The 26,332-nt window shown below is 49.8% G+C and overlaps 1 protein-coding gene across 2 annotated transcripts in view; it reads right to left on the bottom strand.

Annotated features, from left to right (window-relative positions):
* The window catches only part of SIN3B (SIN3 transcription regulator family member B), a 37,308-nt gene that overhangs the window by 1,882 nt on the left and 9,094 nt on the right, over positions 1–26,332 (bottom strand). Inside the window, exons 5-18 of one of the 2 annotated variants that reach the window (XM_087816794.1) lie at positions 23,025–23,168; positions 16,119–16,241; positions 14,900–14,989; positions 14,308–14,426; positions 12,418–12,625; positions 11,533–11,649; positions 10,185–10,423; positions 9,354–9,537; positions 6,601–7,246; positions 5,895–6,064; positions 3,106–3,279; positions 2,663–2,755; positions 973–1,067; positions 82–286 (exon numbers count right to left, since the gene is read on the bottom strand). In XM_087816794.1, coding sequence (XP_087672920.1) covers positions 82–286; positions 973–1,067; positions 2,663–2,755; positions 3,106–3,279; positions 5,895–6,064; positions 6,601–7,246; positions 9,354–9,537; positions 10,185–10,423; positions 11,533–11,649; positions 12,418–12,625; positions 14,308–14,426; positions 14,900–14,989; positions 16,119–16,241; positions 23,025–23,168 — 2,607 coding nt within the window. Of the gene's footprint in view, positions 1–81; positions 287–972; positions 1,068–2,662; positions 2,978–3,105; positions 3,280–5,894; positions 6,065–6,600; positions 7,247–9,353; positions 9,538–10,184; positions 10,424–11,532; positions 11,650–12,417; positions 12,626–14,307; positions 14,427–14,899; positions 14,990–16,118; positions 16,242–23,024; positions 23,169–26,332 lie in introns of those variants that run through there. The other variant, XM_087816795.1, reaches the window with a different exon arrangement.

Here is a 26,332-nt window from a genome sequence, read left to right as displayed (position 1 = left end):
TGGACTTGATCTCAAGGGCCCAGGTACCCCTAGCTGGCTGTGAGCTCGACCCAGGGTCCCAGGAAAGGACGGGAGGGGCACCTGCTTGGCCCGGCAAAGGGTCCCCCGGCGGTACATGTAGTCCTCGGAGTTCACTATGAACATCATCTTGTGGGAGCTGAGCTTGAAGCGGCAGTCCACATTGCAGGCGCTCTCCACCCCCACCAACCGCTTCCAGGAGCTCTTGGCCTCACCACGCAAGGCCCGCACCTGCTCACACTGCCACCTGCGGAATTTCTTGAGGTTCCTGGGGGCGAGAGGAGGATTTGCAGACAAGGAAATTCTTGGTTGGATTTCCCAGGGGTGAGGGAAACGGAAATCAAAGGAAAACACCACCACCCAAACCCTTCAATCTAGTGAAAACCAACCCGTCACATAGATGTGCTGGCAACCCTGGGAGAGGCTGCCTGGCCAGCCCTGCTGGCTCCTCTCACTTGCTTCCCATGTCCCTCAGCCAGGACTCCTTCTCCCCGCCTCCACTCTCCCAGATCTGATTCCATCTCCCTCCCATCAGTGGGCCTGGGACCCCACCCCCAGGTCGGTCCCCATCTGGCAATGGGTCCCTGCTCAAATCTAAACACCACCAATAGCTCTCATTGATCTTTAAAATCCACTGTCTCTACTTGGCCAAAGATAAGATTTGGCCCTGCCTAGCCCCAGGTCCAGGGTCTGATGAGGCTGCCTCTAGCCTGATGGCTGCCATTTTGAGTAGCTTCTCTCTCCGGGCCCTCAATCCCTCCTCTCAGCCCCTTTGCTCCCTTAGGCAGGGCAGCCCCCTTGCATGTTTCTTGTCCTGGGATTACTGCTCTGCTCACCCCAGACCTCAGGAAGGTAGAGCCACACCTCGTATACATTAGGTGCCCAATAAATGGTCCCCCCAAAAAACTGTCATTTAGCCTCAAAGACACAGGGTCTCCTTGAGGCTCCTCTCACCTCTGCAGGAACACAGGCTTCAGGAGGAAGCCCTCGGTGGGTGAGTTGGATGCACCCTCGGTCCCCACATACTGCTCCACGTACCGAGCCAGATGCTACGAGGACAGAGGGAGACATGGCTGTGACTTTGCACATAATAGGCCTCTTAGCTAGGACCCTGAACTCAGGGTTCCTGAGGATGCTGTCTTCATCCTACCCAAAGGTTTAAGGGGATGGCTGCTGCTGGACACCCTGATATGTAACTGAAACGACCAGACTGCAGATGCGGTGGGACGTGCACACCCAGCTGCAATTAGCTTATGGCAGTGTGTGTTTAAATGGAGAAGTCCCTGCTGTGTAACAACCTATTCATCATGTGGTTAAATTCACACAGGGAATGGGGACCCCCATATGGAGGAGAGTGGGGTTCAGGAATGGACATCAGGACATGAACAGCAGTAGAAAGAGGGACAGACCAGGTCACAGGTGAGAGTGAACAAAAGGTGGGGCTGGTAGGGGCTGCCCAGGTCTTGGGGAGGGGGGTGGGCATGGCTAGTGGACCCTTTATCTGCTCACCACCCTCTTAAAATCAAAGGCTTCTCTAGACATGAACTTTACATAACCACATTTGCTGAAAACTTCCAGAAGGTGCAGAGTATGCAGGCCTCCACCCTCACTTGTTTTGGAAAGCTTCCTGTGTGGGGGAGTCCTGAAGTAGGCAAGGAGGGATGCTGGAGTGGAGGCCCCATGAATGTGGTGAGGGTCGGGGTGGGCCCCAGCTCTGTGGAGAAGGCTTGGGTTTACCAGCCCTGTTCCCAGTGGTGTGAGAGCACCAAGTGTCACTGCACCTTCCTGCATATCCAGACACAAAGCTCCTGAGTGGACATGACGCTCCAGAGCTCCTGGTCCATAGATTTTGACTGAGTCAAGGTAAAAAAGGCAGCAACAGAAATCATATTTCTTTTTTGGTTACATACTGCTTGAGTCTAGAAAAGGCTTTGACACAGCTGTGTCAGGGGACCAATCGCAGTGGTTTGAGAACAGGCAATTCCTGGAATGTGGAACTTTTGGTGATAAAACTGGAAATGTCCCAGGTAAACTGTGATAAGCTGCTCACCACTGTGGGTTGAATTGTGTCCCCCAAAAAGACATGTCTAAGTCCTAACCCCTGGCACCTGTTAATGTGATCTCATTTGGAAACAGTCTTTGAAGATGTAATCAAGCTAAGGCGAGGTCACACTGGAGTAAGGTGGACCCTAAATCCAATGCCTGGTGTCCTTATAAGAACAGAAAACAGAGACATAGGGGAAATGTCTAGTCCTGTGGAATGTGTGACTCAAGAGCATAGACCAGGCGGATGTTCTGGTGATTAAGGCCAGGGGCCCTGGAGCCCTGAGCTTTATGGACAGGAAGTGCAGAAGTCACACAGCTCAGGGTGAGTGAACATGCTGGCTACAGGCTCAATTGGGATGTCCCCCACATCTACAGCAGGTGGAAGGAGTCAGGAGCCAAGGTTTGGGGAAGGGTGGCCTGGCCCACCTGCCCTGGGACACACCCTGGACTCCTGAGAGGTTGTTTTTAACTCTGGCCCTCTCTCAGGCTTCCATGTGTTTGTGCATGCGGCTCTGGGGTGGGGGCTCCATGATGCTGACCATGGCTTCCCCTGGCCCCATAGTGTGCACAAGGCAGAGCACAGGGCAGTGGTCCTCACCTGGACCTCCACAGGGTCCTCTGACTGGGCTTCCTCGGTGTCCAGGAGCTCAATGGTCATAATCACCTGCCCTTTGCGCTGAAGGAACATCACCTGGGGAAGGTAGGGGACAAAGCCTGAAGCCACAGAACAGTCCAAGATGACATAGGACAAGGTTGAAAGGTAATCAATGACCCACCTTTGCCAGCCTTTAGGCCTGCATCCTTCCTCCAGGGATCATGTGCTGGGTACCCACCTCATGGGCCCTGTGGTGCCCTCTAAGGCCAGGGCCAGCATCCAGAGGCCCAGTCAAGGAAGTGCATGTTATTGGACCAACTGCAAAAGTCATGGTTCAGTCCAATCCTGCCCCCAGGCCCAAGCACAATGGCTGGCCCCCTCTTGTTTTGGGCATTCCCACTTGCACCCCTAGCCTCATATGGGGCTGAGCATGGCTGGCCTCTCACCTTGAAGCAGTTCTCATCAGCCATACACCGCTCAGCCTTCCACTGGTAGCTGGTCTCCCTGGCAGCACGGACACAGCGTGAGGACAGGTTCCCACCTGCGGCGCCCCGCTTCTTCTCGTTCAGGTAGAGCTCCACCACCTTCAGACAGACGTCATCACTCACGAGGTGGTGCAGCTGGTGGAGAGGAGGGGAAGCCAGTGGGTGCCTGGGGTGTGTGCCCCTCAGGAGGGGTGAACACAGCTTCTCCTCACCCAAAGAGGATGTGGTAAAGTCCAAGACATGGGGATGAAGGCCAGGATCAGATGGCCCATGCAGAGTGAGTACCTTAGCACAGGGTGCAGGGCAAACCAGAGCAGAAAAAACTAGCCCAGATCAGACTAAAGCAGACAAGAGCAAACCACTCTAGGGCAGAGCAGACCAGTCCAAACTAGACCAAACCAGCAAACCCTGCTTGGGTTTGGGAAACAGATGGAATAAATGCAAAAGAAAATGTTCCAAAATGGGATGGTAATTATCTGAAAGTGGTGGGATGGAGGGAGGTTACTTTCCCTAAATTTTCAGCTATAAACACAATGAATTTCTTTAATTCCTACAAACACATAAAACCTAAGGTTTAAGAAGAAATGAGTAACGGAAACAGCTGAGGCACAGGGTCAGATGGAGCTGGTGTGAGTTGTAGCAGGACCAGATACTAGACTCAGGGCCTTGGGTTCTTCCCCGAGTGTCACAATGTTGAATATAGTAACACGTGGATCTTGTACAGGGCCTGGCACATGGCAGGCTCCCCAAATAGTGGCTGCTGTTACTGAAAACAGGAAATGCTAATAAAAAGGTAGGTTACAGGTGCCAGCATGGAGGAGCCCTGTGAGCATATCTGGCTCAAGGCATTTCCAGTGGAGTCTGATGGAGCCACAGCTCTCCCCAGTCCTAGGGGTACAGTGCTCAGCCCCATGGTGTCCCCTTAGTCACTGTCTCCTGGAGCTGCGTGCAAGGCCCCATGTATGCTTCCCTCACTGGACATCCAAACAGCCAAAGAGACAAAAAGGTGCCAACCTCATGAGCCACTGGGGAAATGTAATGTAAACCACAATGAAATCCTCCTGTCCCTAGGCTCAGGAGAGATGAAAGACTGCCAATCCCCAGCTCTGGGCAGGACTGAGAGTAAGTACCCAATGGAAAACCAGAAGCTTCCACCGCGGCTGGTGGGCTTGCCTATGCCCCATCCAAGGGAATGGAGGAAATTCGAAGATGACCACCAGGAGACATGCAGCATTGTTCCAAGGGCCCAGATGGAAGCTTGTTCCCTGAACAGGCCAGGATAAAGGAGCCACAGCATCTCAACAAAAACGAATGTCACAGAATCACACCGCCTGACACAGCTAGACGGGCGGTATACTTCCATTTACACACAGCTCAAGACCAGGGACTCTATCTCAGCATCAGAAACCTGGGCAGTGGGTGCCCATGGTAAGGAGTGGCTGGGAGGGGTTGTGGATGAAGGTAGCCATATGTGAAGACCTACTGAGCCACACACTTAGGATTTGGGCCTTTTCTGTATGTGTGTTCTACTTCAACAGGAAGTTTTTCAAACCTAGAAGGAAATGGCTTTTCTAGAATATTACCAATGACTGTATCTGGGTGGGAGAGTAATAACATTATTCTTTTCTTGGCTTCTCTCTCACTTTAAGCGAACAGCCTTAGTTGATAATCAGGAAACAAAAGTCAAGATGAAGAACACCACCAGCAGGACACAGGATCCAGGACCACACCCAACCTGTCTGGGGCATTGCTGTTTATATTTATGTGACTAGTTTCTTCTTCTTGATATTTGGCTGTGGGCAGTGTTCTGCTACTATAAATGATAGATGACTGAGGAACATCACTGATATCTTCCCACCCCCTCTAGAAGTGGGCCAAGATTCTTCTTCTTCTTTTTTTTAATAAGTCTTTGTTGATTTTAGAGAGAAGAAGGGAGAGGGAAAGAGAAACATCAATGATGAGAGAGTCACTGACCGGCTGCCTCCTGCACGCCCCCTACTGGGGATCGAGCCCACAACCCGGGCACGTGCCCTGACCGGGAATCCAACCATGATCTCTGGGATCATAGGTTGATGTTCAACTGCTGAGCCATGCTGGCTGGGCAGGGCCAAAATTCTTCACACATTGCCAAATTACCCTCACAAAAGGTTTGTCAGCAGGGACTCAAATACAGTTCACAGCAACATTATCTACAATTGCCAAAAGGTGGCAGCAACTCAGGTATCCATCCATACAATGGAATATTGCTCAGCCGTAAAGAAGAATGAAGCATGGTCATACAACATGGGTAAATCTTGAAAATATCATGCCGAGTGAGACAAGTCAGACCATATAGTGTGTAACTCCATGCATATGAAATGTCCAGAAACCCACAGACAGAAAGCAGATTGGTGGCTGTCAGGGGCTGGAGTAGGAAAATGGAGTGTGACTACTAACGGGGACAGGGTCTCTTTTGGGGGTGACAGAAATGTTCTGGAACTAGACAGAGGTGATAGTTGTGTAACACTGTGAATGTACTAAATGCCACTAAATCATTCACTTTAAAGTGGTTAACATTATGTTACATAAATTCTACATTGATTTTTTTTTTAAAAAAGGAAAGATGCTGACCTAGGGCCAACTACCCAGCATGAGAGTGATGGAAGGGCTAGTTTTCAAAGATGGGGACTGGTAGGGAGTCTTGGAGAGATGCTGTAGCCCCATGTCAGGCCTCCTGCCACCTGCTGGCTGCCCAAACCGTGCCTGCTTACCTGGCGTGTGATGCTCTGCACCAGCTTGTCCATGGTGAAGCCGACATAGGCGTGGATGGTGAACATCTCGCGTAGAGTGTCCTCATACTGCGTGGGATCGATGCTGCCATCCAGCAGACTGCGCACCATATCCAAAAAGGCGGGGTAGTACTCCTCCAGCTCCACCTCACCTGAGGGCGGGTGGAGACCAGGTCACACAGGGCGATACCCCCAAGGCCCCCATCAGGGTGAATCAGGAATCTCCATAGAACCAAGCAGCCCATGTTCCCCACCTCCCACACGAGCTTCCTAATGTTGGCCCATGACTCCAGGACGGAAGCTTGACTGGGCAGTAGTTCCATGAATCCCAGCTTGGGAGAAAACACCCAGTGCTTTGCGCCTGGGGAGGGCAGGCAAAAAGCGCAGTGGCTGTGGTCTGGCGATGCTGGTTTCCTTTCTGGTCCTACCACGGCACTACAGCCAGAGCGGTGCTACTGCTCGGGGAGGCTGGGAAGGGTGTTCAAGACTATTATTTTTGTGATTTCTCATTTAAAATTTTTCATCTGAGATAACATAATTATTTCAAAATGAAAAGTCAGAAAAAACACAAGGGGACATTTCCAATCATAAGCTATGAACTGAAACCCTTGGGGCCCACTTAGGCTGCTGCCCTTCTCCCAGTGCTCGCACATCATCTGTGGGCTCAGACAGGGTCTGGAGAACTCACTAGGCTGCTTCAGCCGCAGCTCCATGGCAGGGTCATTGCCCTTTTCCCGACGGCCCTCACAGAGCAGTTTCTCCCTCTCCTTCTCAGTCCGATACTCCAGGAGCTGCTTCTGAGCCTGGCGGTAGATCTTCAGGAGCCGAGAGCACAGGGTCTGGTGGAGACGCAGGAAGAAGTACCAGTTGTTGTTGGCAAAGAAGAGGCTGTAGACGTCATCCATGGGCTTGTGCGGTGGTGGTGGTAGTGGTGGTGGTGGTGGTGGTGGTGGCGGCGGTGGTGGCTGTTGCTCAGGGGTGGTATCCTCGCCGGAGGCCCCCTTCTCCACAGGGGGGCTGCTCTGTGGACCAACCGCAGGCTTCTTCCGGTCACCAGGGTCCACACTCTGCCCCTGGGGGCTCCCCCGGCCCTCGTCAGCGGAGTCCTCAGATGCCCCTAGGTCCAGTTGCTGGGAGAAGAACAGGCTGGGCACAAACTGGTGCACCAGCTGGTGGATGGTGCCCTGGTCCTCCTTCTGGATGGCTGGCTGCCGCTTCACGTAGTAACTGATGAGTGCGGCTGCATCCTCCAGGATCTGCCTGTCCTCATACACGAAGATAAGGTGTGGCTCACTGGAGGGAGCACTGCGGCCCTCTGAGTGCTGCTCCTGGTGCTGGAGACAGGGTGAATGTCAGGCAGAGAGCAACCAGCTGGGAGAACCCAAGACTTGAACCCAGGGCTGAGGGGCTTTTAATGATGTCACACTGTCCAGTGCCAGGACCAGACCACACTCCCTCCCACCACCAATGACTGCAGCAGTGCCTAGAGGTCAGGGGACATGACAGGAGCAGAGCCCTGGCCACCAAATTCCAGCTGACCTGCGCTGCCCAATCCAAGTTCTCCATGGGAGTGAGGAAGGCTCAGGGCAGACCCTGGGCCTCTCTGCCCACCATCATTCATTCATGGATGCTCAGACAGTGAAGACCTGGGACTACTTACACATCAACCCTCTCCTCCCTCAGTCCTTCACATACTCTGCCTCTGTCCCCATCCCACCTGCCACAAGCCGCTCCACAGTTCTATCACCCTGTACAGGCCTTCCACCTGCCTGCTCCCATTCACCTGCCTAGTCCAACCACTCTCCTCACTGAGTCTAGAGCAATTTGGCCAATAGGAGCACAGCCAACTCTATCACCCCCCACCAGGCCCTCCCACACTGTTCAGCACTGGACTCCAGGCCCTGGCACGCTGTCCTGTAGCCTCCCTGGCCTCATAGCACCCACTGCTCCTCCTCTGATGCTTCAGGGGCACTAAGCTCTGTTCTGCTGTGCACAGGACCTCTACATGAGCCTGTTTACTCTTTCTTCTTGAGAACCAGGTCCCTGGCTTTATCCCTCCCCTCGGTATTTAGCTAATCATTGTTCTTCCAGAAAACCTGAAGATAACGACTACTTCCTCTAGACTGCCTGAGCACATGGGAGATGCCTAGGCTCTTGGGAAGAGTGAGTGTGGACTTGATCCCTGTAGGTGGGACCACCTGAAGGCAGGGCAGGGCAGGGCAGGGCAGGGCAGGGCAGGGGGAGGGGGCAAAGGCTGTTCCCCAAACAAAACTAGTGACTGGCAGGGCCTCCCACTCTGTGCTCTGGCCCTCATCAGCCAAATACCTCTATCCCCTCTGTCCTCAGGGGAAGAGTCAAGGAACTCAGTGGTCAGCAGTCAGTGGTCAATGTACCACAAACCCCATTGGTGGGGAGAGGTCACAGGCTTCGACATCCCACCTGAGAACTCAAGTGAGGAGGTGAGACAGGTTGAAGGGTAGGGCTAGGGCCAAGGGGTGGGCCCTGCAGGGGTGAGGGTGCCCCAGGGGGAGGCTGAAGGGAAGGGTTTCAGAGCAACAGCCCTGGGTGGTCTCTACAGTTACACAGAAGAGTAACTTCCGAGTTACTCTGCATTCTGGGCAGAGATACCCCCAGTGGCCTGGCTTCTCCGCCTTTAATTTTCATACTATAAGAGGAGGTACAACTGCTTGCTGCTTACAAGAAGAATAAAAGGGAGTAAGTGACCCTGTACAGGCAACTGCTCAGTCATTGATGCTGCTCTGTCTCCCAGCACAGCCTGGGAGCAGCATCCCCCCCCCCCCACCACTCCTTGGAACTTGTGCCCACCTCACTGATTGCCACCTCAGTGGCCTCCATCTCCCTGCCAGGGCTCTTCTTGCATGCATCTTTCAAAGGTCCAGATTCTCAGAGCCTGAGAGCCCAGCCCTGCCCCAGTTACGTGGTCTGGGGCCCATGACCCTACACATTCTAAGACTGGCAAGAGGACACGGTGCAGCTACTGGAGGTGAAGCCCTAGGGCTCAGAGCTCTGGTCTGCTGTGACTGGCCTTGGCAAGTGGCCACCTATTTGCCTGTTTCTTCACTGCTAAAATTTGAAAAACGGTATTGCATAGGAAGGTCTATGAGCAAGGGTTATTATATAGGATGTTCCTTCTGGGGGTTCTAATGCTACCTGGAACACATTGGTGGTGGAGAAAGGAAAGCTACTAGTATCAGGCATCCAAAGGAAGGTCCATCAAGGCCCATGGAAAGACAGAGGGAGGGGAAGAGCACCAGCTGACAACAGCAGAGCTGCTGCAGTCCTTCCCCCTGACCAGCCCTAGTCTGTGTGCTACAGAAACATCCATCTTCACCCCTATGCAGCCCTGTAAGGGCAATGCTACCAACCCTGCCTAACAGCTGGGAAACAGGCACAGAAGCCCAGTGTGGAGGAGGGCCTCACCTCATCATAGACACTCTCAATCTCGTTGAGCAAGCTCTTGGAACGAAGGGCCTTGGTGTCGTTCTGCTTGAAGTTCACGGCCTGGTGGTCCAGGGACTTGAGGTATGCTTTTTCATACTGCTCCCGCCAAATCTTGTTGAAGCCCTGCTGGGCCTCCCGCCATTCCTCCTCCTTGGCCTTCAGCCTGCAGGGGCCAGAGGGGCTCAGCACAGGGACAGCATGGGAATAGCCTGGGACACTTGCCTGAGTCATCCCTACATTAGGAGCAGCCTGTCTTCCACCCACAGACTAGCCATTACACTGCAAACTTGAGACAGCCAGTTCCAGGCCTGTCTCCAGGTGGAAACCATGGTCCTAGAGGACCAACGTGGCCAGTTTTATGGTTTCTCAAACATCGCTGCTATGGAACCAACCTCCTCCCTGTCCTGGCTCGTGTCACTGACCATATTCCATGTAGCTGTTGGCTCAACTGTAAGCCCCATGAGGGAAGGAACTGTGTGGGCCTTGCTCAGCTCTGCAACCCCAGAGTCAGGCAACTGAGGACAGCCACTTATTAATACCTGTTCCCTATCATGCAAAAGCTCCTAAGGCATATTACTAAGTAAAAGGCATGTTTTGATCTAATTATGTGTGTGGTGGCCAAAGGACTAGGATGACTGTTAATTGTGCTTTCCTCTCAGGAGGGGAATAGGAAGATGAAGGAAGACTGAAAAACCCAGTAAGGCAACCTGAGGCCCTAAGGATCTTCCCCACATCCCCCTCCCTGCCTTGTGATGACACCTGTGACCAACAACACTAATGAGCTCCAAGGGGGCCAGAAGCTGAGGAAACCTTTTGAGGACGACGGGGACAGCAGTGACAGGGTTCTTCTTGAGGCTCTCAATGATTTCAGGAGCCTTATCACCATAGATGCGATGGATGGCGCGACGCTGGATCACCTCCGATGTGCCCCCCAGACAGTCATCCAGCCGGAACTTATCCTGGTCTTCCGGTGCCATCCGGGACAGTTTTTTCTGCACGCTTTCCAACACGCGAATGGTGGCCAGGTTGGTCTCCAGGACAACGTCTAACTATGGAGAGGAAGGTGGGAAGGGGTCAGTGGGTGTCTGGGGAGGGGCCTGGGCAGGCAGAAGGGATGGTTAGACAGAGCTAACAAATTCCACGTCTGAGGGGGTATTACAGGCATTAGAAGGTGGGCCCTGAGCAAGCATGGCTGATTACTGGGCTGGGGTCCAGCCAGGTGAGGCACAAATGCAGGACTTGATGCTGAGGGACTGAGAGCCATGGGCCATTTACCACTGGCCAACCCTCTTCATGGGCATAAAGAGCAAGTTTTGCTTGGCAAAAAAGGGGAAGGGACCCATGGTGCACTTAGCCTCTGGATGACTCTCAGGGCATGTGCAGGGGGAGCCAATCCCCAAAGGGTACACACTGTATGATTCCATTTGTGTCACAGTGAGAGAGATGAAGGGACAGGTCAGTGTTGCCAGGGGTCAGGGCTGGGTGGGACTGGGGGGAGGTGGTCAGATATAAAGGGCAGAACGACGGGTCCTAGTGGTAAGGAGCCATTCAGTATCTTGGCTGTGGTGGTGGATACATGAACCACCAAAAGTGGAAAAACCTCACAGAGCTGAAAACACATGCGTGCATAAACAACACACGCACATGCCACATACGCACACATACACAAACACAGGCATGCACACATGAATACAGTCCAACTGGACTGATGTGCCAATGTCACTGACCCAGCTGTGATACTGTGATAGTGATTTATAATCTACTACCACTGTAGGAAGGGAACCTAGATTGCTGTGTTATTTCTTATCCTGCATGTGAATCTACAGTGATCTCAGCAAAATTTTCAAAAAATTAACTTAAGCAAACTTAATTTGAGTAATTAAATTCAAATACATTGCCTAGCCACCCCAAAGGAAAGCAAGGCAAAACAGACCTGCAAGGAGCTGCCCCTGTTGGAAAGTGCTGGTTCCCTGATACTCAAGAGGAGACTGGGGGTGTTAAGGGTCAGGATACATCCCGGGATGGAGAGAGAGATGAGCAGGGGAAAGTGAGAGGGCAGCACTATGGAGGATGGGGGACAGGCACACTTCCCAGGTCATCACCATCGTGTCCACGACCCAGGGCCACCTGGAGGGCCTTGCAGCACCAGCACACGCACCTCGAAACGCTCGTCCTCACAGCGGTGCAGCTGCTCCTCATAGGGCGTCTTCTTGGAGCTGACGAAGGTGGAGTCTTCTGACCAAGAGGGGAAGGAGACCCAGGTGTCATTCAGCACCTGTACCAAGAGGAAACGCTGTTACCTGGGTGACAAGCCCTGGCAGCCAGAACTGTTTACTGTACTGTCCAGTGTAGAATACAGAAAACATAACATCAGTTTGATTTTATAGGAAATTCCCTTATCATACAAACAGTAAATTTGATCAAGTGAAATCACACTGTTTCAGGGGTTGGCAAACTTTCTCTGTAAAAATCTAGATAATTAATATTTCAGGTTTTGTGGGGACTGCTCAACTCTGCCTTAGCCACAGGCAATATGTAAATCAATAGGCATGGCTGTGTGCCAATAAAACTTTACTGACAAACACAACCAGTAGACCAACTTTGGCCTGGGATTTGGCCCACAGGCCGTTCCTTGCTGATCCCTGGAATCCAGCAGGCACTCTTGAATTCTGGATATATAGTAACAGCCTGTCCTCTAACCCTGAAGAAGTGTTCAATTGTCAAGCTAAATGGAAACATACTGAAGGCAATGAGCCCAGGACAAAACAGGCTCACAGCAGAAATAAATCTAAGTCAAAAAAATGGAGGAATGTACGAAACCCTACGATGGTGCTGTGGGCTCTGTGGTTTACCAAAACTGCCAGGAGGGTAAGACACTGTCATTTCTGCTCAGGTATTTTGTTTTGCCACATCCCAGCATATCTACTATTCAACATTTAGGGGTTGACATTCAGTCTTTCATCTGATACATGGGGGTGATAGATGTTTTTGCGGGGCGGGGAGCCATGCACCACACAAGCCAACATAAGCCCTGGGGAGCTACCTCCTTGCAGATGGCCGTCCTCCCACTGCACTTGGGCTGCTGGTAGGTTTTGGGGAGCGCCCGGTAGCTGGATCCGATGCGCTTGCAAGATGAGTAGTCGATTTCCCGGCTTATTCCATCCCCAGATCTGTCGTTCATGGGTGGGGCAAATGACAGTTCTTTCACTCCCAGGAAGGACTTGAATTGTGCAAAGAGTTCTGGAAATTTCCTTCAGAAATAGAGACAAATGGTAAGTTGGTACCCCTAGAGCTTTCTGGGAGCAATCTAGAGATTTCAGAATGGCTCCATATAGACACCTTCAGTTAAAGACGGTCAGAATGCAAGGTCAGGAAGGAGAGACAAGAGGTGAAACCTAGCACCAGAAGTGCATAAAGTCCCCACTTGGGAGTGAATCTGCCCCTGAAAACTCTGTCACCAGTCAGGCCCTGCCACTTGCAGGATGGCCTTGAAACACTCTGGAAAAGACAACCTAGACTGGCAGAAGCTGGGTCAGCAATGTTCCTTGACTGGAAGAGGCCACAGTTGGCCAACCTGCTCACACCTGTCTTTGTAAATAAAGTTTTACTGGCACAGTGATGTCCATTCCTGACACACTGCTTGTGGCTTCTTTTGCACAATGCCAGAGTTGGGTAGTCCTAGCCCTTGGCCCTTGACAGATCAGTCTGCCCAGCTCTGCCCCAGAGTCTTTCTCCCTTATCAGGGAGACCCTCCTGGGAATATCCTCTATGGATACATTCTCATGAGTCATAATGTACCAGCCATGAATGTTGATGGGAAAGTTTTCATGCAATCCACCCCAATGTCACCTGGATTTATGTTTAAATGAATATCATCCTACTGCAAGTGTGCAGTTACTATGACAGCTGGCACAATGATCCTGCCATGACAGAGCCAGGCAGTCTCCTCCCCTGGGGTTGCCTTTGGGGCTAAATAGGTCACACATACAATTATGTACAATGCACACTCACCATATTCTAGATTTTATTTGAAGGGTCTTACGCACAGAGCCCATATGGAGCTTTGTGAAACTGAGGTCAGACTGGCTAAAAAACTTGCCCAACATGACAAGGCTGGTGAGGGGGAGGCAACACTGGAACCTGGCCAACCCCCTTTCCTAAAGCTCACTGTGCATGAACCATGGGTGCACGTTTACCTCCTAGAACATCCCCACCTTCCCAGCGGCTGCCTTGGCCTGGGGTCTGCCCACACACTGCAGCAGGATGTGTGGAAGCTGGTCACTAAAAGGGTTTCTCTTTGGGCAGCTGGGATGCTAGTAAGTCTGTCATTCTTCCTGCAATTTCTCATTGTTAGAATTTTAAAAGCCTACCTTAAGAGAATCTCCAGGGTTTTATACTAGGTGGAAAAAGCTGATCCCGAAAGGTTATCATATAATTCCATTTATATAACACTTATGTGTTTTGTGTTAGAAATGGAGCACAGAGATGGTTGCCAGGGGCTTAGGGCGGGGACTGGAGCAGGGAGTGGGAGGGACACAGGCTTGGGTATCAAAGGTCAGCATAAGGATCCTTGTGGTTCTGGAGCCACTGAGTATTTTGACTGTGGCGGGACATATGCCCCTTATCGGGTGATAGAGCTGTAAACACACACATGTACTAGAAACAGGGAAACCTGCAAAGATGGGTGGGTTGCTGGAGTGTTATCATCCTGGTTGTGGTGCTGACTTCAGATGCTATCATGGAGGGAACGAGTCCTGGGATCTGTGTTCTTCCTTACTACTGTCGGTGAATCTATAACAACCTCTACAACAATATCCATTTAAAGACCATATTAAAAAAAGTACCTATCATTTTTCAAAGATAACTCAAAGAAGGGTAGACAGAGTTTACAGAAACAAAACTCATGTGGAGAGCCTGGGGCAGTGTTGCTCACCCTAAAAATGGGCTGACAAGTTGGAGGAGCTCAGAGCCAGACACAAGCTCCTGGTTGAAGAGTGCGATGCAGCGGAGAAAGTTCTCGTAGACCTCCTGGCTCTTCAGGACCCTGCGCACCTGCAGGGAGAGCAAGTCAGGAGGCTTTGTGGGCTAGGTCCAACCCTGGCTCCTGTGCCTACTTGGTTCAGACATCACTAGGTACATGAAGTCACCAACATGGGCTTGCTCTGAAGTGACTGGCCATGATCTGCACGGCAATATTCTCCTTGCAGCAATTCGCAGTTCAGATAGCATGGGCCATCTTGCTGGCTCAGCCCACTGACCCTGGGTGGGAGCCTCAGCATGATCCCTGCTTTAGAAAAGTCACAAAGCTGGGGAGTGGCAGACGTTTGTCCTCAAACCCAGCTCGGACACCGAGTTCTGCCACCTCCTGCTCACCTACCACCTGCCATCAGTTTATTGATGGCCCACACTCCCTTCCACTGTGAAAGCTGGTGCCAGCCCCTCCTCCCAGACCCACTCAAGAGCTCCCCCTGACCTGCTCCCTTCCCAAGAGCTCTCGTCCTGCACATCTGAGCCCCACCAGTCACCTTGTCAAAGAAAGAGAATTCTTGTAGAGTCCCATACTTCCCCACGGCAGCAATGGACAGGTCTTTGGTACCACGCAGTTTCATTTTCTTCTGTGGAGAGAAATTCATGCTGTCAGTGCTCTGTGCATCCATCTTTGTCAGAGTCAGCAAGGCCAGCATTGAGTTTTGAGAGAAACAGTCACTGGATGCTGGATGAGGTCTGCCTGGGACCCTTGTGGATGAACATCTCAGAACCACCTACCTCCATGACCTAGTGAAGGGTGAAGGTCACAAGACTGTTCCACCCATAATCTGGGATCTAAGTCTCGACAACTTAGGGCTTTTGATAACAGGCAGGAACATCCTAAAGTTGGAACAGCAAAAGAGCTATGCCCCTGGATACAATATCAGAAACCCCTCCCCTGCCTATTTTATCCTGTGAGTGGTGACCGTGATGGGAAGGGGACAGAAAAGGGACAGGAAGAGGACGATAGCACTGGTGGGATCCTGGAGAAGCCCAAGTTTTAAATCTCTGTAAAGACTTTTGTCTCTAAGCTAGACTAGAACCTGAACTTGGCTGCACTCCTGAGGCTACAAAACCATCTTCCAAGTGCCTGAAGAATGATGCAGACATGACAAGAGGACACAGGAGCCAACCCAAAAGGGCCCCACTGGCCAATTTTGGGACAGTTTGGGCATCAAGATAAATTAATAGCTACAGATTATAACCCGGAGTCCATGTTGACATAGGTAACTAAATAAATGGGGATAAAGAAAAAGCTGTTCCTTAGAGCAGGAAGTCCCTTAGTAAATGCACAGAGAACAGCGGGATGAGAAAATCACTATCGTGGGTGATGAGTGCAACAGAAGGTAGAGCTCAGCCCCTCTCATCCCTCAGGGGGCACCTGGTGCAGTCACTGACCTGCACAACTGCACCTGCAGTCCTGCCCATGAAAGAGACATGATGGTGAAAAGGAGCAGATTGAGGATGTAGGGGGTACCATTACTGACAACAATCTTGTAAGCCAGGGGGCAGATGAACAGCACCCCCGGAAGTAAGCTGACTTCCCAAGGTCCCACAGCCAGTGCATTTCAAGCCAGACCAGGGTCCAGACATAGCCCCTGCCCCAGTCATACGACTGCTTGGGGCCTGCGGACATTGCTCCCCAGGTCATCTACAGAGGAGGCCAGGCTGCTGCATGTCCACACACATGGACATCTACAGACACAGGTGATGTACCTTGGCTGGTGCTGACACAGGACGGAGGAGAGAGGGCCGGGAGCGCTTTTTGCCGTGTTCCAGGTTCTTCTCGTGCTCACTCTTCTGGACACTGTTCATTTCACAGGGCCCATTGCCCGTGAACTAAGGACACAAACACAGGAGGTGGTTAGTGTTGGAGAGACTCAGTCGGGCCCATCAGTGCTGGTTCTCCATTTTTCTGAGTGCATGGAACTGCCTTCAGCTTGGCCCCCAGCCCCAGAGAGCACTGTCTGCCATGGGCCAGGTGCTCTGTCCATGTGAGGTGACCTCAGCTCTTGAGATGCTCACATTTACTGGGGGAGAGACCCGTGTACCCAGATCATGACATTGTAACAAACACCATGAGGCTGGGAGAAGGTTCACAGAAGGCCAAGATGGAGGATGGGTCCTGACAGGAGGAGGCCTCAGGGTGAAACCCTGGAGTTGGGCCTTGGTGTACAGGGCTCATCCCGCGGGCCACTGATAATGAAGGTCTGGTGTTCAAGTGCACCATAGAAGGGAAAAGCATTTCAGGTGAGGGGACTAGCATGCACGAAGCCCCATCAGCAAGAGGAAGCAGTTGACAGCTGCCAGGTCACTTGTCGGGGGGGGGGGGGGGGATGGCTTCCAGTCAAGTTTGTATTCTTTTCTATGAATGAGTAGTGTCATCACTCGGTGGGGGCTCATCATTGGTACTCTCAGGCTCTACACCAAGTCATCAATTAACAGGTTAGAAATGCTTCTCCCAAGTGGGGTATCTATAGGATGTCAGCAATATTTACAAAAAATGGTTCTAGAAGGATCTAGTCAGAATTTGCATCTACATGAATGTACCAGAAAGCTGGAATAGTAAGGTGGTGGACAGACGGAAGCTTTCCTGCAGGACATGGGTAAGGCTGAAATCACCCCACCGTGTTGTCCGTTCCCACCCCATCATGGGACCTGGACGGGGAGACACCACATACATAAAGGATGCGCTGTAGGTCCAAAGCGTGGGACGAGTGAGCAAGTCATGCTGCACCTAAATAAAACAGCAGCATCTACCAGATAAGAGTGAGCTCAGCATCTGAGTCACTGCCAGGGACAGGTGTACCTGATACACTGTTATGTAAAACAGAAAAAAAAAAGGAAGCATGACAACAGTGTGCCATTCAAAAAACCAGGAGGATAAACATCTGTTTGCATATGAAGTCGAAATATGTAGAGGAACACAATATAATACACTATAGGTACTTAACTCTGAGGACAGTGACTGGGAAACTGAGGAGTGGAAGGGAAATTTACTTTCCATACTTGATACTCTTGCTGATACTTGATTTTTTTCCACGAGCGCCTACTATTTTATAATAACATAACGACAAAAATAAAATCTTATCGTTAACTACAGTCCAAACTTGTCCCCTAGGGGATAAACTTCTTTGGAAAATAGTTATCTGAAGTTTCGGTTACTCCAAGAACCTCAAATTGAAAATTCTCTCTCATCTTTTTGTAGATGTCAAAATAGGTGCAAACACCAATTCCTAAAGGAGACAGGTGGGTGACCCTATGACGTGCACTGAGTGGGATGGGGGACAATGGTGAAACCCAGTGCTCGCCTAGACAAGTCTGCCCAGCTGAAAGCGCAACATTAGGTAACAGTCCCAATTTGTGAACACTTGAGCTAGATGGATCCCAAAGCCTATTTGGCTGGGGGCTGGCATATTCACCATGCTTGGCCTATTTCTGTAAATAAAGTTATTTTTGTTTTGTTTTTAAATATATCTTTATTAAATTCAGCAAGGAAGGGAGAGGGAGATAGACAGAAACATCAATGATGAGAAAGTCATTGATCAGCTGCCTCCTGTACACCCCCTACTGGGGATCAAGCCCACAACCCGAGCATGTGACCTGACTGGAAATTGAACCATGATCTCCTGGATCATAGGTCAATGCTTAACTGCCGAGCCATGCCAGCCAGGCTGTAAATTAAGTTTTATTGGCACATAGGCACACCCACTCAACATACAGTCCAAGGCTGCTTTCCAGATAGAATGGCAAAACTGAGTCTTTGCAACAGAGGCTGCCTGGCCTGCAAAGCCCAAAATACTACCTGGCCCTTCATAGGAAAACATCTGCCAACTCTGATGTAGGCAAACAGTCAAGTTTAATTAGGACAATATCAAATTTCATCTTTGGTTTCTTTTTCCTAAAGTTTTAACAGAAATCCAAAAAATTAAAGGATCGTAATATAAAGATCTCTTAAATCACAAATTGAACATGGTTGTTTTTAATAATTTAAAAATTGATTCAATCTTTCTAAATGTATAGAGTAGCTCTAATCACCCAATATACACTAAAAAACTTTGTTGAATTGATAACAAAAGCCATTTAAAGAAAATGTGTGGGCAGGCAGTTTCTGAGGGAAATGCTTTTTTTTTAGGTAGGGCTTAATCTATGTAAATTCCCAGTCGTGCCCACCAGGGGGCGCTGCAAACACATCCACTAGTGGACAAGAGGCTTCACTCACTGGCCACCCACCCAGTTCTTGAGGAATCATCAAGATGAAATTTCATCTAAATTAAGACCATCTTTGCCAAAAAATTGCTAAGAGTTGGAACAAGCAGTGTGGACTGACAGTTTTATCAACTACCTAGTGTCTGTTGTGCAATGCTCCCATTAACCCTAATGGACAGGATTTTCCACCCACTATACGGACCCCCAGGGTGGTTCAGTGGCAAAGCCCCAGGCTCACCCTAGCCAGGCACTTACTTCCCTAAGGAATCTTCTGACTGGCCTAGGGAGAGGGGGCCCCATTGCCACTTCCTAAATGAAGGAGCTGAGGCTTGTGAAGTAACCAAGAAGGTGACAAATTGAGACAAGAACCAAGATGTGAAATCATAAGCCCTTGTTACTGCAGGTGCTGTACTATCTCTGGTCAAGGCAGGTCTGCTCTCTCGAACCTCCCTGGGGTGTACAGAAAGGACAGACTCATCACTAGCCGCTCCAACTCCACCAGAGTAGCAAAAATGGGCTGGGGACTTGGCCAGGCCTTTTTTCCATGAAGGTGGCTGCCCCTGGACTACTAAGCGCTGAAGGCTGGCCCTGGGAAGGCCAGCCAGGGTCGTCACTGTGTACCCATCTCCCTGCGAAGATGGAGTTCAAAGAAAGAGCTGCTAAGGCCAATGTCAGAGGTGAGAAGCAAGACCCAGATCCAAGAGGATGAAACCCAATCTACCAAGCATACAAGGGGGCAAGATAGAGCTTCAAAGAGCGTGACGGGGTGCAGCTTGAACTATCAGGGATGCAGAAGGAGGAGAAGTTTTTGCCAAGAAGAGGAGGAAGATGGAGAACTGAGCAGATACCGGGCCTTGCAGAAGGCACTTGAAGAACAACAGCTTGCTGATCCCCATCTGAGCAGGAGGGTGATTAATCTCGTGCAAGAGAAGGAAACGAGGCCCAGGAGGTGATGTAGCTGGCTGAAGCCCACTTACAGTGCCCAAAGAGGCTGAGCAAGTGCCATGACCCAGGCCGTGTGTTCACAGGGCTTTGCCCAACCCCTTAGGCCCCTGAGGACGCACTGGGCTGGACAGGTTGAAAGGATGGGCTAGAGCTCCAGCACTTAATGTCAATCCCACTGATAGGCACCGAGCTTCTCTGACTTTGAGTCAGGAAGTGTTTCCTGGTGGTATCCCTGCTTAGGGATAGCACTAAGTGTCCTGGAGACAGTGACCCAGGCTGGGGGGTGTGTGTGCAATGTGAGACAAGCTTCAGCCTGAGTACTGGAAGTCTGCATGACTGGACCAAGAGTCTTCAGGGCATCCAAACCCAGACTCCTGTTGCCCCTGATCTCCTCCCACAGCTCATTCAGAAGCAAAAACTGGGAGAAGTGGTGATGACGTGTGAAGTGTGTGTGTGTGTGGGGGGTACTTCTCTTGTGCTCACACTCCAAGTCGTCATCAAAGGCAGAGAGGAAGAAGAATGAAAAGAGGAAATGGAAGTCAACAAACTAGGAGAGAAGGGAGTTTCCTCAATCCAATAAAAGGTGTTGATGAAAAACCCACAGTTCACGGCACACTCAAATGGTGAAAGACTTAAATCTTTCCCTCTAAGATCAGGAATAAGACAAGGATGCTTGCTCCCACCATAGTACTGGAGGTTCCACCAGGGCAATTGGGAAAGGAAAAGGAAAGGAGAGGAGAGAGGGGAGGGGAAAGGAGAGAGGGCAGGGAGAGAGGGAGGGAGGGAGGAGAGAGAGAGAAAGAAAGAGAGAGAGAGAGAGAGAGAAAGAGAGAAAGAGAGAAAGAGAGAGAGAGAGAGAGAGAGAGAAAGAGAAAGAAAGAAAGAAAGAAAGAAAGAAAGAAAGAAAGAAAGAAAGAAAGAAAGAAAGAAAGAAAGAAAGAAAGAAAGAAAGAAAGAAAGAAAGAGGCACCAAAATGAAAGGAAGGCCAGGCTGGCGTGGTTCGTGGTTGAGCATGGACCTAGGATCCAGGAGATCGTGGTTCAATTCCCAGTCAGGGCACATGCCCGGGTTGTGGGCTCCATCCCCAGAATGGGGCATGCAGGAGGCAGCGGATCAACAACACTCTCATCACTGATGTTTCTCTCTCTACCTCTGTCTGAAATCAATGCAGACATTTAAAAAAAAAAAAAAGGAAGGAGGGAAACTATATTAGCAGGTGACATGATGTGATATACAGAAAACCCTAGCAAATGCTCAAAAACAAAGCTAATAAATGAATTTAGCAAAATTGCACGTTACCAAGTCAACACACAGAAAGCAGTGGTGTTTCTATATGCCAGCAATGAACAATCAAAAAACGCAATTAAGAAAAATTTTTATTTCCAATAGCATAAAAAAAATACTTAGGAATAAATTAATGGGGGCAGTGTAAGACGTGTACACTGAAAACTAAAACACTGCTGAAAGAAATTAAAGATTTAAATGGATGGAAAGATGCTGCATGATCACGGGTTGGAAGGCTTAATATTGTTAAGATGGCAATACTTCCCAAAACAGTTGAAAGATTCAATGCAATCCCTATCAAGATCCCAATGGCCTTTTTCACAGAAATGGAAAAGCTGATCTTCAAATTTGTATGAAATCACAAAGAGCCCTGAGTAGCCAAACATTCTTGGAAAAGAATAAAGTTGGAGGATTCACACTGCTGGTTTTCAAACTTACTACAAAGCTACAGTAAACAGGACAGTGTGGTGCTGGCTTAAGGACAGACATGGAGCATTAATGGATTAAAATGGAGAGTCTAGAAATAAACTCATACAACCATGGCCAACTGTTTTTCAACAAGGGTGCCAAGACCATTCAATGGGAACAGAAGAACAGTTTCTTCAACAAATGGTGCTGGGACGAATGGATTGCCACATGCAAAAAAATGAAGTTGGATCCTTACCTCACACTATATATAAATACTAACTCAAAAGGGATCAACGACCTAAATATAACAGCTAAAAGTATTAGAAGAAAACACAGGGAGAACCTTCCTGACTTAAGAAGATTTAACAATGGATTCTTAGATTTGACATTAAAAGCATGAGCAATAGAAGAAAAAATAGGTAACTGGACTTGATCAAAATATAAACTTATGTGCATCAAAGGACACTAACAAGAAAATGAAAATATGACCTGTAGGATGAAGGAAAATATCCATTAAGGGTCTAGTGTTCAGAATACAAAGAACTCTTAAAACTCAACAACAAAGAGACAAACTAAAATATGAGCAAAGAACTTGAATGCACATTTCTCCAAAGAAGGTATATAAATGGCCAATAAGTACATGAAAAAATGTTCAATATCATTAGCCATCAGGGAAATATGAATCAAAACCACAATGAGATACCACTTCACATCAACCATGAAGATTATAATTTAAAAAAAAAAGGAAAACACCAAGTGTTGGTGATGGGGAGAAATTGCTAGTGAGAACATAAATGGTGCAGATGCTTATGGAAAACAGTTTGGCAGTTCCTTGCAATTCCACTCCTAGGTACAGACCCCAAGGAATTGGAAAGAGGGAATCAAACAAATCCTTGTGCACACACGTGCACACCAGAACTATTCACAATCGCCAAAAAGTGGAAATGACTGAAGTGTCAACTAACACAGAAAAAAGAATACGGTCCAGCCCTGGCTGGTGTGATCAGTGGTTAGAACATTGGCCTATGAACCAAAGGATTGTGGGTTTGATTCCCCAGCAATGGCATATATCTGGGTTGCAGGTTTGATCCCTAGCCCTGGTTGGGGGCATGCGGGAGGCAACCAATTGATGTGTCTCTCTCACATTGATGTCTCTCTCTCTCTCTCTCTCCCCCCCACTTCCTCCCTCCCTTCCACTCTCTTTAAAAATCTATGAAAAAAATATCCTCAGGTGAGGTTTAACAACAACAAAAAAGCAAGCACTGTATGTTCATGGAAAAGAGGGAATGGAAAGGGCAATCCAGAAAAACTCAGGCCACAACATAGGGAGAAAGACTGACAGTGCAGTCTGCACCCTCAGAGTCCCTGTCCCAGGTTCCTCCTCTGCTCTCTGCAGCCCCCACCCAGTCCTTCTAGAGGGGGACGTGGTGGGCCCACCCCTCCTGCACCTGCCCACAGGGCACTGGTTAAAAGGCAGGTGGCTCTGCAGTCCCGGGGTACAGGTAAGGAGAATACAAAGTCCCCTCTCCTGGTCTCCACCTACCAAACCTCACCATCTGCCACTGTCCACATTAAGAAGCCCTCTTCAGGACTACTCCAGCTTGACATGGAGGTGGAGCCTGTGATAGGAGCCTGCACTAGGACTCCCTGGGTGTCTGTATCGTGTGTGCCTCTTAGGGGAAGCCAGTATGTCCTGGGGGTGAGACAAGCTTGGCCGGGCTCTGGGGGCTACACTGAGGCATGGGATCTGGGCTGAGTGGATGCTCTGTACTCACCAGGGACCGCTTAGCTTCAGGCAGGAACTGTCCAAACTCTGACAGCAGGTCTTCCTGGCCCCGGAAGAGGTTTGCCACCTCGGTGAACACCTCCTCTTCAGACATGCCTCGAAAGGGCCGGCCCTTTGTGCTCAGCTGCTCCTTCTGCCAATTGTTGGGAAAGAGAGAATGAGTCTCTTTAGCCAAGGAACCAGGTACCTAGGCTGTGACATTCAGGCATCCTACTGTGGAGGAGACAGAAGGCCAGCTGGGAAAGAGGGGCCCACCTTGGGGTGCCCAGTGCCAAGCTCCCTTGTCTGGAGAACAGTTCTGTGTGTTTGTATCTGAACCCAGTTCAACAGCACAGCCTGAGCCCTGGCCTTGGATGGGGCCTATGCTAGGAGTGTGGAGGGGATATGGGTAGGGGCACACTCGTAGAAGGACATGGTCGCAGCCCTCCCAAGGGCAAGGGAGCATGTTTTGCTGGGCAGGGGAGTGCGGACCTAGTGCTGGGCCTTAAAGGGAAGAGGGTGAAAAAAAGGGAAGGCACTTCCAGGCCAAGAAAACTGTTTGCCCAGAGTCACCAACACCTGAGGGTTGAAGAAAGATGGCCTGACCTGGAGCTCAAAGCAACAAGATGAAGACCAGAGGGGACCTGGGTTGGGAGGGTGGGAACTGCAAGCAGAACTCAAGTTGGGCATTAGAAATAAGTCCCCGTCAACTTTACACCCGAGGATATGACCCAACTACAGGCACTGGGGTCAGGGCCCTCCCAGAGTGCAGGACATTCGCACTCAATATGCCTACTCCACAGCTACAAAGGGGAACGAGCCAACATCTCCCCTCTTCCTGGTCTGTTGCACCCTGAGGGAAGCTAGTTTTCAATCCTGTACCCGTAGCACCTATTTGGGAGGGGGGGGAACAACTGCCTCGTCCCCCACCAAAGTCACCAGGACACTTGAAAGCCAAAGAAAAAATGGCAAAGACCACTCAGTTCAGAGAATAAATATAAATCACCTTTCTACACATGAAACAATGATCAAACTGGGTGATGCTTAAAGAAATATGACATCAAACGGCGCCACTTCACTCATCGGATTGACAAAGATGAAAAGGACTGGTGTTGCCTGGCCAGGGAAGGCTCAGCAGTTGAGCATAGACCTAGGATCCAGGAGACTGCAGTTTGATTCCCGGTCAGGGCACATGCCCGGGTTGCAGGCTCGATCCTCAGTCAAGGGCATGCAGGAGGCAGCTGATCAATGACAACTTTCTCATCATTGATGTTTCTATCTCTCCCTCTCCCCCTTCCCTCCCTTCCTCTGAAATCAATAAAAGATATATTAAAAAAAAAAAAAAAAAAAAGACTGGTGTTTCCAATGAGGATGTGGGAACCATAAGGTGGAAAGAAGACTGGCACAACCTGGCAGAGGGAAACGTGGTGCTATCTATGGCCATGTTACAGGCGCACACCCTGACTTAGGGACACACTTTCTGGGGATGTTCCCACAGAGACAGACAGTTCTGTTCTAACGTTTGTTTTGAAAGCTGTCTGTTTGAGCTTGACACATGTACTAAGGAATCATCTGAGCATGGTGCGGATTTTGCGATTGCTTATGTGGGATAAGCCCTAGGTGAGAGCAGAAAATTGCACTGAGCTGACCTGAGTAGTGGGAAATATACCCGACCTGCCCCCTTCCCCCCTTTAGCATCTGTTAGTAGCGACCTGCAATACCCTTCAGGAGTTACATCAGTCCCACTTCAGGAAACCTCCTCCTAGCATCTCACAGTGACCCACAGGTTGCAGCCTTCCCACACCCACACGTGAACCTCAGGTCTTCCCAGGGTCAAGTGCCAGAAGTGTAGTATTCATGTCATTTGTAGCTATTTAATGTTTGTAATGGCACTACCATTTTTAGTAGGTGTTTTTTTTAATGTGTTGCTAACACAGTTTCCCAGTGTTGTGCCCTGATCCTGTTTTCCCATAAGCCCTGCGCCTGGTGCAAATTTCCAAAGCAAGGTCACTTTTAGGAATGTCACATATGGGCAGAACTGGCTGTGCTCATCCAAGGACATATGTACAAAGTTGGATAATGGAGACCAGCTCCCCACGGTTGCGCCGTAAGTTGATGGCCTTAGTTAAAACTGCATTTAACCAAGGGGTCAGCACCACCAGTATTACAACCATTTTACAGATTAGAACCTGAGGTTCAGCAGGGTGAGAGAAAGTGCTCTGAGGAGGAAGGAGGTAGAGCTAAGATCTGAACCGAGGACTGACCGAGATCAAAACCCTGAAACACATGGCCAAATTTACCCAGAGCTCCTTGCTTTGGCCCTTACAGTGTGTTTTAAATATCCAAGCCAACATCCTAAAATCAGGATAATTTATACAAAAACTCAGACTTCTAGCTCCTCTTGAAGAAACTGATGACCTGAAGTCTGGGTCATCAGGAGGCTTGTTTAAAATGCAGATGCAGGGCCAGACATGAGGAGTCATAATTCTGAGGTGAGTCCCAGGCATGTGCATTTCCAACAAACTCCCAGTAGCTCTGGTTGGAGGATGCTCAGCTGTACCTTCCCCAATGAATCTTCTCTGAATGAGTCTGTGGCCCATCGATATGACCTTAGATAAGTAAGTCTAACTTTTCTGCCTCCCCATTACCGTGAACAGAACAGACACCTCTCAGTCTTCTCTCTATAATGATCCTTCCAGCCCCTAAGCTGTAATGACCCCATGGAATCTGTGAAAGACTCATAAGCTCCTATGATCCCAAACATCACTGTCCCCTCCCCCGCCCAGATCAAATGCTCAAAGCTGCCACTGCAATTGCTCATCTCTGAGAAGCAAGTTCCTACTGCTGTACAAGCACTATGTACACACTAGATCTGAGTCCTATGGGGCCACTGGTGGCAAAAGTTTGCTGCATCAAAACAGCTCCACTGGGTTTATAGGGACCACATGCTATCAATCTGACCTTACACATTTATGCTAAAGAGAATCCCACTACTTTATTTCACTTACCAAGGTTGTGATTTTGATTTTTATTTTTAATTGATTTCAGAGAGGAAGGGAGAGGGAGAGAAAGAAACATCAATGATGAGAGTCACTGATCAGCTGCCTCCTGCACGCCCCCTGTTGGGGACAGAGCCTGCCACCTGGGCATGTGCCCTGACTGGGAACTGAACCTCAATCTCCTGGATCACAGGTCAATGCTCAACCGCTGAGCCACGCCAGCTGGGTCAGAGTTCATTTTCCAGACATAGACTCCAAGTCTGGAAAAGGATGACGTCCAAGTTCCTTGCATGACACAGATGTCCCCACCACTGGCTTG

This window comes from Miniopterus natalensis, chromosome 4 (assembly GCF_054644295.1).
Source record: "Miniopterus natalensis isolate mMinNat1 chromosome 4, mMinNat1.hap1, whole genome shotgun sequence".
Taxonomy (NCBI): domain Eukaryota; kingdom Metazoa; phylum Chordata; class Mammalia; order Chiroptera; family Miniopteridae; genus Miniopterus; species Miniopterus natalensis.
This window is presented reverse-complemented; position numbering and strand designations above follow the sequence as displayed.